Source organism: Monodon monoceros, unplaced genomic scaffold (genome assembly GCF_005190385.1).
Source record: "Monodon monoceros isolate NGI ecotype Baffin Bay Population unplaced genomic scaffold, NGI_Narwhal_1 Super_Scaffold_1, whole genome shotgun sequence".
NCBI classification, from domain to species: Eukaryota; Metazoa; Chordata; class Mammalia; order Artiodactyla; family Monodontidae; genus Monodon; species Monodon monoceros.
In genome coordinates, this window is record NW_021703765.1 from 13,059,189 (window position 1) to 13,071,517 (window position 12,329).

The 12,329-nt window shown below is 32.5% G+C and overlaps 1 protein-coding gene across 6 annotated transcripts in view; it reads right to left on the bottom strand.

Moving 5' to 3' along the window:
• RELCH (RAB11 binding and LisH domain, coiled-coil and HEAT repeat containing) overlaps positions 1-12,329 on the bottom strand; it is a 120,002-nt gene that overhangs the window by 90,116 nt on the left and 17,557 nt on the right. For all 6 annotated transcript variants that reach the window (XR_003793580.1, XR_003793579.1, XM_029222998.1 and 3 more), the window contains exons 2-5: positions 11,599-11,688; positions 3,137-3,208; positions 2,971-3,026; positions 2,753-2,866 (exon numbers count right to left, since the gene is read on the bottom strand). Coding sequence is in view for 4 of the 6 variants with exons in the window: in XM_029222998.1 (XP_029078831.1) it covers positions 2,753-2,866; positions 2,971-3,026; positions 3,137-3,208; positions 11,599-11,688 (332 nt within the window). In the remaining 2 variants the exon portion in view is untranslated. The remainder of the gene's footprint in view (positions 1-2,752; positions 2,867-2,970; positions 3,027-3,136; positions 3,209-11,598; positions 11,689-12,329) is intronic.

Below are 12,329 nucleotides of genomic sequence, written 5' to 3' on the forward strand. Positions count from 1 at the left end.
GGTTTTAACTTTTTAAAGAAACTGCCAAAAAGTGTTCCAAAGTGACTGTACCAGTTTGCATTCTCACTAGCAAAGATGAGATTTCTAGTTACTCCACATCTTTGCCAAGACTTGGTACAGTCTCAGACATTGTATTAAGTGTTATGGTATTCTCATTGTGACTTAATTTGCATTTCCCTAATGACTAAAGATGCTGAGCACCTTTTTCATGTGCTTATTTGCGATCCATATATGTTCTCTGTTGCAGTATCTGTTTAAATTTTTTGTCCATGCTTTTAAAAATTGGGCTGTTTTCTTATTATTCAGTTTAGAGAGTTCTTTAAATATTCTGGATAAAGTCCTTTATCATATATGTTACTTGCAAATATTTCACCCAATCTATGGCTTACCTTTTCATTTGCTTAGAGTGGCTCTCAAAGAGCAGAAGTTATTGATTTTGATGAGAACAATTTTGCTGAAGAACACCATACTTTTGGTGTCATATATAAGAAATCTTGGCCCACCGTCCAAGGTTGCAATGCATTTTTTCCATGTTTTCTTCTAGGAGCCTTATGGTTTTAGAAGTTAAAGCTATGATCCATTTGAATTAATTTTTATAGATGGTGTGAGGTATGGTTTGAAATTCATTTTTGGAGGTCTACAGATATCAAAATGTTCCAGTACCAATTATAAAAATGACTGTCCTTTCTGAATGAAATTTACTTTGCATTCTGTCAGACATCAAAAGATCATCTATGCATAAATTAATCTCTTGACTCTCTATTATGTTCTATTGATCTATTTGTCTACCTTTATGCCAATAAGATACTGTCTAAACTACAATATCTTCAAGTCAGGTAGCTGAAGTCCCCCAATTTTGTTCTTCTTTATTAAAGTTGTTTTGGCTATACTATGTTATATGTTATATGTTATTAATATATAATAAGTAAAATTTATAGTGATATAACCTTGCTCATTCCAGATTTTGATAATTTGCTTCTTCTCTCTTTTTCCTAATCAGTCAGGCTAGAGGTGTTCCAATTTCATTAACCTCAAAAACTCAGTTTTTTATTTTGTTAGCTTTTCTCTATTGTTTTCTGTTGCCTATATCATTGATTTACACTCTCATTTTTAATATTTCCTTTCTTCTGCTTACTTTGGGCTTTGCTTAGTTTTCTTTTTCTAGTTTCTTAAAGTAGAAGCTGATTTTCATCAATTTGAAATCTTCCTTCTTTTATATTATAAACATTTTGGTGTCATAAACTTTCCTGTAGCTTTAGCTACATCCTGCAAATTTTGATGGTTTTGTTTTCATCTTCATTCAGCTCAAAATACTTCATAATTTCCCTTTTGATTTCTTCTTTAACTTATGTGTTATTTGGAAATATTTAAAATCCTCTTAAATACTGACTTGCTTTATCACCTACATCTATTTAATAGATATAATATGATCTATTTTGATAAGTGACCCATACGTATTTGAAACCATGTATTCAGCTATTGAAAGATGAAGTTTTATAAATTCTACTTATGTAAAGTTAGTTGACAGCATAGCACAAGTGTTCTATATCCTAAATGATTTTCTATTACCTTATTCTATCAATTATTGAGAGAGCCAGCTTGAAATCTCCAGTAATTTCTGCCTTTTAATTGGAAGGATAGATCATTTATATTTAAAGTGAGTATTGATATGGCTGGGTTTTAAATCTGCCATCTTGCTATTGTTTTCTGTGTGTGCCATCTACTCTTTGTTCCCTTTTTCTTCTTTTTCTGCCTTCTTTTTGGCCTCTCAATGTTTCTCATATATTCAACATATTTCTTATTCATTGTTTAGTTGATCATTAACCTAAGTTTGTGATAAAACATGATTAAACTGAAATATAATCACAGTATATTATAACATTATTTATATTAGGTAGATATTAGTTTAATGTCTTTTATATAGTTGAGTAAAACTACCATTTAATAAAGAATAACTATATATTTTATTAAATTTAGTTTTTGCCAAATACATTACAATAACTGAGGGAGTAACTGTACTGCTATCTTCCTTAGAGAACTTCTATTTTTGCTACTTTTATTTTTGCTAAATGATCCATGGGATAGTTTATGGACCAATGGGATATACCTGATTTAAAATGATAGCCTCCTGATTTCTATACAATACACTCCTTGGTATTTACTTTACTAAGGTACAAGATTCAAACTGACCTATTCGCACTAAGAAGTCAAAATATTCCAGGGTTACGAGATAACACTAAACAAAGCATCATTTCTTTTCCTATAAGATTTTATCAGTAAAATAATGAGGTTCTAAGATTGGCTCCTATTCAGAGACACAACTTATATTCTCTTATTCAAAATATTCTCTCTTAAATGCTGTTATCTATCATCTTAATTATTATAGTGTTACTGAAGAGGTTTTAGTTAAACTGAATTTATAAGTACACATTAATCTGTACTACTAAGTAAATGTTTTAAAGTTAAAAAAAAAAAGCACATTTTATAAATACATGGAAATATGAGTAGATTACATAGTTATAAGGGGAGTTGTAAAAAGCTCCCTGGAAAGAATGAGAAGTCTTTATGTAGAAAGAGGAAATCTATAAGCCAACAGAATACTAGACTGGGAAGCCTTATGGAATTTTACAATATGTATAACTTTTCGAAAAACTAAAGAAACTAGATAAAAGAGAAAATAAGTATATTATAAATTAAAAAGGAAACAAATCGTCGCTTATTAAAAAAAAAGAAAACCGAAAAGAAATTGTACCTGATCATCATTTTCATCTGAAAAGGTTATTGATGTCAGCTTGTAGTTATTCTTCAATAAAAATTCATTGACTAAGAAGTTTAGAGCTCTCTTTTCAAGAGGTTTGATTGGCTCCTAGAGATAAATAACAGACAGATACAATACTGTAAGTCTTCTTCCTTCAATACTTGTGCTACCATTTCATATGGAAGATACTTTTAGATCTGTCATTCACCCACCTGAATTTCAGGACTTGATTTGTAATTTTTTCGTTCCTGTAAAGGAACTTCGTGTTCTGGTGGAAGAAAATATGAATAATATTTTACTATTTTACATTAGAAAATATCTCAGCTACTTCTACATTGTCAAAGTAGAAAAAGTCTCAAAAAAGTTTATGTACACCACCTGCAGCCTTTGTCAGGTTGGCTCGGAGGGCCTGAATGGTCTCCTTGGCTTTCCGTAGTTCAAACTCCAGGACTGGACAGGGATTTGGAATAAACACACACAGGCATCCAACCAAGAAAAGGGAAACAAAAATAAAAAAATAAAAAGCAAGGATGGGTATGAAAAAAAAATACAATTTGTATTGAAAACAGAAAGCATGCAATCTTTATGAAACTTGTGAACGCATGCAGCAGAGTTGATTTGCAAGCAAACTGGTGAATATTTTCCATAGTTTTAGAATACAGGGGACTACTGATCAAATGTTCCAGCTGTCTGACAAGGAATAGCTCTATTTAAAAGTAAAATCTATGGCATACTCTCCTTTAGGTAAATAAAAATCTTAGTAATTTAGGTGGTTGTGTTTCACTCAGTCTAGGTAAGAAATGTAATGGAATGTTTTCAGGTGACATAATTTTAGGGGAAAAGACAAAAATTAGATGAAGTCCTAGCAAATACACTTAAAGAAAATCTTAGGATTAAAAAAAATGTATTTTAAAATGTATTATCTAGAATAATGTTATAAATCAACATACAGAAACATTAGTGAATATAGTCCTTCATTAAGATGTTGAAAGAACAGGGTTTAAATATTTAACAAATGTGGGATGCCTATCAATTTTTCTACAAACAAGTATGTCTTCTATAAACAAGCACAGATATGTTAAACACATATCTAAAAAAAAGTTCTGAGGGGGTTATTTTAGGTTTCATTTAAAGCCAAAGGATAGAAATAGTTTGTCTTTTAATTTACAATTAAGATCATTCTAAAGCAAATGATTGAGTACAATTCTACAAGTGTGGTAATCTAAGGATACCTAGTAAATTTAAGTAGAATTTCAAAGTTTCTGACAACTCTTCAAATAGATATTTGTTCATAGTAAGAGGTACTAATGAAACTTAAAGATTTCTCCTATTACCACAGAGTCTGATTATAAGATAAACATGAATACTGAGGAGACATTTTAATGAGCTCTTTAAAATGTTTCATCATGAGCAAGATTTAACTATATGTGTCTTTGCTGGGAATTTTCTTTAAAATATATAAATACTGCTCTGAAGAAAAAGCAAGCTTAGATGTGGGGAAAAAAGCCATTTGTGTGAAGTAAAGCTCTGAGAAAATTAAGTGATTTTTGTCACAACTGGATATTTAAAAAAATTATAATTTAAATAGTTCTGCATAAAAATTAGCAAATTTAACACTTTAAAGATGCATTTTTTCCTCATTGACTAATAAACAGAATAAAGAAGATGGCAAATGAAATGCTATCAGAGACAACAAGGCTATAAAAATATATGGAAAAAATAGAATTCACTCAGTTTGCATATTTTCATTAAAAACTTAAGATGTAACTGAATCACATCTGGTACATTAAAGCCAATTATTTTGATGCACAGAATTTCCCTGCAGCAACACGGAAGCACAACTAAAAATCAGATGACATGTATGTGACTATTTCTGTTTTGTTAGTCAGCAATGCTGATCTGCAAATATTTCTGTGCAACAAAGTTAAAACATTTCCTAAAACTTAACACTTCTGGAAACTCTTAGAGTTTGTGTTTAAAGTCAGACTGCACACATTCAATGTGTTAGGTAAGTACAGAATAGGTTTACTTTTCTTTTTATTTCAAAACTTTAGGTAATTTATTTTGATTTAAAAGCACTTAACTATACCACAAGCAAAATGAGTATACATATTATGCTTCCAGAATCACTTACAATTTACTAACATATTACAGAACAATTGCAGATCAGAAATGCCCTGCACCAGAATGAAAGAAATATGAAAAAAATAAATTAAAAAAAAACTGGTTAAAACACAAACTGTGAAAAAAACTCAGATTCAACTGGTGAAAGTTTAGGTGACCAAGAGCAAAACACTAAATGATCAAGGCACAGAAAGCCAGAAAAACCCATGTCAGACGGCAAGAATTTATGTGTTTATGCACATCTACACATACATTGCCAAATGTCATTAAAAGGTACCAATGCTCTGGAAAGATAGTGCTTATCAAAACGAATTCACTCTGCTGCATGTTTCTTAATATACAATATAGACTTTAAAAGACAAAGGCATATCTTTGAAGCCATAGCACATCTCTATAAAGGCACAGTATGATCAAGTATTTGCAGTTATGTGAGAAAGTTTCACAAGAAAGGTCTGAACAGCTATATTTACACATATATAAATTTGTCACTTCTTCATTAAAAAAATATTGAATTAAATCTCAAAATTTATTATCCTGTAAAGAGATACATTGTACCAAGCAACCTCCAAGTATTTTTCAAATATTATAATTCTTCATAAAAATGTTTGAAGAAGTACATGTTTTTAAAAAACACTGTAGGAACCAACTACCAGCCTGCTCACTCCACTATTCCAACCCTCCACTAGCCCAACCCTGCTGAATGCAATTTTATTGGAACTAAAGTAATCGCAGACATAGGTATATTCTAATACTGCATATTACAATCTTACCAAAATATTTAATGACTAAGTCAGTATAAGCAATTCTAGATTAGTTGAGATAGTTATTTCCTAAATAGGGTTGGATAATACTGGCATTATATCAGGGGTACTTGAGAGCTTCAAGATCAGGTGCTCGTGACTTGGGATATATACAATTGACCATGTCGAGACACCAAAGGTGCAGTGTTAAATTTCAAAGCAGAAAGAAATATTGATTCTTTGTTGTCCCAACTAAATATATTACTAATATTATCTTGAAATATTTGTTAGTCTTAGTTCTTTTGGCACAAAACTCAAAATAATACATATTTTAGATCTTTCCTATAATACTGATCAGAATCAGTATAGTGGTAATAAAATAATAGTGGTAATAAAATACCACTTCCCTATCCTTAATACTTATTTTATTATCCCAGGAAAGGTTCTAGGAAAAGAGGAAAATTCTCATAAGAATATGAATTAGAATAAAAATATATTCCTAAAATAATACAAAAATCCCCAGGCAGTACCATCACCACTCCTTCTGGGTTTAGAAAATGCTCCCTGCCTATTACAGACCTAAGAAAGGTAGAGGACTGTTACACATGACCTAGCAAATAGTGAGAAATAAATGAAAGGAAGCAAGATGCAATCTCCGTGGTTTGTAGACATTTAGTTTTCTATATTCTTCTGAGGGGGAAAAAATTCCTCCTCCTTAAACTTTAAAAGAAGAAAATTCTTCCCATTATTGTTCCTCCTGCTCAGGTTCTCTTACAGACTCCTCTATCATTCATCTCAAAGTTGGTGTTTCCCAGAGTGTCCTCCCTGGTCCTTTTCTTACTCTATATACTGGGATGATAAACATTTCACTCTTACAGTTTTACTCTCACCAGTACTCTTAAGATTCAGAAATCTTTAAACTTTTTCCCCAAGATAAACAGGGCTACCTGTTTATCAACTGGACATGCCCACTTGAATGTCTCATAAACTTTGAATTTGATCCTATCTAAATGAACTTCATCATCTTCCTCTCAAATCTGTCTTCCCTCCTCCTGCAGTATCTCTTCATTAAGGGCACCACTATCTACCCAGATGCCCAAATAAGAAACCTGGAGATTACTCTTCACTTACCTCTTGCCCTTACTCCCACATTAATTCAATGTCAAGCCATAATGATTCCAGCCCTTGAATCCTAAATAACCATTCATCTCAATTGTCTCTGCAATTGTCCTAGTTCAGACCTTTATGACTTATATAAATTTTAACAATTTACAACTCACATCAAAGGCTTGTTGCCCTTAAAAGCCTTGTTGGAGCATCTATCCTATTTTAAATCATACAAAACCATAAATAAGATTTAAGTAAAGTTGAAAATAAGAAAAACAAAAAGTACTGCAAACAGGAGGTAAAGATATTTGTACTAAGGAAAAATATATTATAATAAGACAGATAGGCTTATTTAATCCTGATAAAGCTGGATATGTATGCTGCAGCCCAACAGCTAAGGAATGAGAGGGCTACTGATGATGCTTCTTACTCAGGGGGTAAGGCCAGGTTAACCCACAGGCAAAAATTTTAATTTCATTTTAGAATGTTTACTAGATTACGTAGGCTTAAAAAGGCTTCATATGTCTACTTTGTTGTTTATTGTTCCCAGAACAGTATAATACTTTGAATATAGAGGACTCAGCAAATGTTAGTTGTATGAATGGGCATTCCAGTACTTGATGCCATATCTAATAAATCTAAACATCAGTGATCTTACCAGCATTCAGTAGTGTCTTTCCCTGCAAATTGGAAAGAATAGTTTCTGCAGTTCTCTAGATCCCAATACAAAAATTAAGGTATGAACTAGAGAAGTAATACAGTAACAGGTAGAGGTATGAGAACAAATAAAATCAGAGACTCTGATGCTAAAAGATGGATCAGGTGAACCTGAGACAGGGATACAGATGGTTCTAAAATCAACAAGTTCCTTATCACTAGTTCCAAAGTACTGAACATTTATTTGTATTACAGATATAGACAGGTTTTAGTACAAATTCCTTGAGGGCAGAAACTGTCTATTTCATGCGTCTGTATCTAGCGCCTAACATAATACCTAATACGTAGCAGATGCTCAAAATGTCTAATTAAAGAATGGCAATCCCAATATTTAGAACATAGATGTCCCTTGCTATCTTGAAGAAAACTTGAAAATTTAACAGCTACACTGTATGTACACTGTACAGCTTTGTTTAATAACATATAGAAAGGCTTTTACTAAAAAGTCAGTTAAATTAAGCTCATTTTGGTTTGGTGTCTACTAAATTCAGAAGTGGAAAATATTTGAAATGAAATGCTTTTGAAAATTTACTTTTTTGGAAAGAAAATGACTATGTTGAAACAGTCTTGTATGGGAAAGATAAGATTCTGCTATCCACATGAATGTACCGATGAGTCAAAGCTCCAGCCTGGTACTTAAAGATACATTGTGAGCCCTGGAATAAAAACCTATATGTTCATATCCTGATTTTGCCCTTTAGCCATATGGAGGCTACTGGGAAATTTTTTCAATCTTGGTAAGCTTGAAAACTGAAAGTTTTCTGATCTATAAAATAAGGATATCATGACCTATTTTGAAGGATTGTTAACAAGGTTAAATAAGTATTTTATATAAAGTATATAAAGTATATAAAGTATATAAAGTATATACTTTATATATATATATATACTTTATATACTTTATATATATATATATAAAGTATATAAAGTATATAAAGTATTTTATATAAAGCAACCGGAACAGTGCCTGGCACAGAGCAGGTGCTCAATAAACATTTGCCCATTTAGAGATCTTTTCCTCTTTAAAGGAACACCTGTACAGACTTGAAAAAATAACCAGATATTTAAATTTAGGGAAAAGATGATAAGAATGATGCTGAACCCACATGTAGTAGTATATATATGTCTCATAAACAGCAACAGTTTATTAAAGGCTGGAGCAGACCCTACATTTGCATCGTGGGGCAGCGGACTCAATACCTGTATTATCTATAATCTCCTTCTGCCCAAGACTGGTATACGAAAATAAAAGAGATTTTTATTCTTTCTCAGTAAGGTTTACATGTGATCCAATGATAGATGGCAGGATAATTATCTTTTCTGGATCGTTCATTTTTCGATTAGGTTCTAAGTTACTGGCAATGGTTAGCAAAGAGCCAAAAATCTTTTTGTAAATGGGAATTGTGATTAATTGAAATTTTCATCCACGTATCACACATTTGGCTCAATAATAGGCGATGGCACAAGAGCATTAAAAGTCTAAATGCCATTCTCTTGGAATAACATACATTTCCTTCCCTTTTCCAGTGAAGATGGAAGACAGCATTCAGTCACTCATTTACACTGAAGTATAGTTGATTTACAATATTGTCTTGAGCTTTAGGCATACAGCATAGCCATTCGATTTTTTTGTATATTATATTTCGTTACAGGTTATTACAAGGTATTAGGTATAATGCCCTGTGCTACAGAGGGCATTGTTTATCTATTGTTTGTGTATCTATTGTTGTTTATCTGTTTTATGTAGAGTAGTTTGTATCTGTTAATCCCATACTCCTAATTTGTCCCATCCTCTCCTCCCTCTCCCCTTTGGGGAACCATAAGATTGTTTTCTAGTCTATAACTCTGTTTCTGTTTTACATTGATATATAGATTCATTGGTATTATTTTTTAGACTCCACATATAAGTGACATCACATAGTATTTCTTTCTCAAGACAGCATATATTTATACATTAGCATTATATAGTAAGCAAAAATTACTTTATCTCCCCAAACTTAGAGATAAGAGTATAATCTTTAGATTAAAAATATAAGGTCAAAACTACCAAATATTTAAAATATTCACTCTTAGTTATGCTTAGTTATAACATATTGCTTAATTATAACATCTTGCTTCTATATTATTGTTCCCCCTAATTAGAAATACTAAAATACCTAAATACTGAGAGTAATGATGAACCTCTTAAATTTTACTAAGTCTAAAATTTAGGTTTTCAAACAAAAATTAAAGGGAAGAAAATAATTATGTGGTCTATTTCTGGGTAGAAGTTATTTTCTGATACATAACCATCTGAACAACAATACAATATACAAAACTAAATGTATTTGGTTAGTCTCTAATAAACCAAAATACCATGCATTTAATACTTAACATATAACAGAAAACACAGAATAGCTAACATTTACTATATAATTAAATATAACAATGCCACTTAACAAATGATATAATTAGTAGGATAAGTTTGTCCTAAAATTATTCAAATAATTCCCATTTGATTTGCTAATTTTCAGACAGTACTGATGTGATTTCTTTTTTGATACAGCTTTCAATTAATAATGCTTATGACTAAATCATGACTTGATATATGGAGCTGCATTAAACTCTTCCAATGACTTCTCCATTCAATTGATAATGCTATTGTTCTCACTGCTGAATCCTCTCTTAGCCTCTGTTGAACTAAAAACAATTACATCATTTTTTTCCCCTAACTCAGGGAAGAGATTAGGGAAAGAGAGATTTTTTAAACATTCAATAGCTCTATTCTTGAGTAATAAATGAAAACCACATATTGGAATGTCATTTTAACCAGGTCAAACCTCATCCTTCATGCTAAGAGGTAGCATACAGTGCAGTCAGTTGTGGGCTCTGCTGCTGGGTTGTCTGCGTTCAAGTCTTAGCTCTGCCACTAAAGTCTTAATAATCTCTGAGTGCCTCAGTTTCTTGGGGAGGGGAGGATGATGATAATTCTATAACTCAAAGAGTTAATATACATTTACAACAGTGTCCAGAATGGAGCAAGTGCTATATAAAAATTAGCACTCACTTTTATTCATAATGACTATGACAGGCAAACATTTGGTAGGTTTTAACAAACTTGTCCCAGTAAATGGAAGAAAAATATTTCCCTCACAGGCTCCCATCTGTCCCACGTGGCATCCTTCCTGTGCCAGGTGTGCCCACCATTCTGGTGGATTAAAATACCTAACTGATGTCTGTCTGCTTCCCATCTATCTCAGAGTCAACGTCCTATGAAAACTACAATTCCAATAAGACATTCAAAAATTACTTCAATAACAGACAGCCACAGCCTTGAAGCACCAGAAAAGTACCAGTCACTTGACACCTGAGGAGCCAGAGCTGCTACACTGGTAAATCCCAGGGTGGACCCCCAGAAGAATCCAACTGGCCTCATTTGATGTGGGCAGAACACAGAGGGTACAAATTGGTTTTCTGAAGTCCCTACAGATCCAGTGGTGATGCCTAAAAGGCAGAAATGGTGGGAGGATGGAGAGGGGAAGGAGATTGGAATGAGAAACCAAGCAACTAATAAGGATGTTGGCCTTCTTTTTGGAATGGGCAAGGTCCTGGAGGCCCCTGATGGACCAAGCATTAACCCTTTATTTTCTGGATCATAGGCAAGTCAAGAGAAGTTTCTGGAGAGATGCAGTGATGGCCAGGGAGCATCCAGGGAACCAAGCAAAGTTTTATTCACCAACCAGCATAGAAGTATTTAAACCAATTTTAACAATCAGTAGAGCTGTATTGGTATATAACACATGAATATTACTCAGTCCTGGTTTGGAGGATAAAAGGAATGAGGAGGCCAATGACCAACTAACTTTGTACTAAACCATGGCTAACTTAAACCTCTTTTACACCAGTTGTATAACTACATGGTTGTAAACTACTGGCTACAAGCAGAACTCAGCAAACTGTAGGTGTGCATAACCAAAAATTCAGAGCACCACTGGAAAGAGCAGTTGGGGGCTGGGATGTTCCCTTCAGCCAATAAATTAGTAACATAACTTTGTATAATAACTATATCAATATATTCACATATCAAATTATAGAAAGAAGAGAATTCTTCAAGTCATTTTATTATTTCTAGAATGTCAAAAAATCCAAATCTGTCTTTACAATCTTACTCACCTGCCACTCTCTCATCCGTTTCCCTGTTACCATCATCTGAATATCTTGCAAAGTCTAAAGAATCAAGGGTACTGATGCTCCCAGCTCGATCTGTAATAAACCAAAAAAAAAAATAGAATTAAACAGATTTTTATTTAACTGCCAAAATAAGGGATTGGAAATCAATTAGCTAAGATTTTTTTTTCCAGTGAATAAACTGTGACTCTAAGATATAGGAATTCTATTAAAACAATAAGGTAAAAATGCTCATACCAATTAAGCTACTTTGAAGTAACTCATGTTTCCCTGCCCAGATCTCTAACTAACTCCTGAATAATGGACACACAGGATATAATGCAAGCCCAGCTAAGGACAACAAAACTGTAAACAGTTTGAATTTTATTCCAAGTACAATGGAAAACAACAAAAACACATACATTTTTGGAAAATCATTTTGGCTGCTGTAAGGAAAGTGATTTGTAGAGCGACCAGTTAAGAGGCTACTATGTAAATCAATTACACTTTAATATAAAATAACAATTAAAAAAAAGAGGCTATTAGAGTCATGTAGGTGAGAGATGATCACATTTGGCCTAGAATAGAGGCAGTAGAAATGTGAGAAGTGGTCAGGGTTATTTTTTGATGTAGAACCAACATGTCCTGGTAGTGAAATGGATGTGGGTTTAAGTAAAAGAAAGTAAACAAGATAATTCCTAAAGACTTCATTTATTGAATTTGTAATATGGGATGCA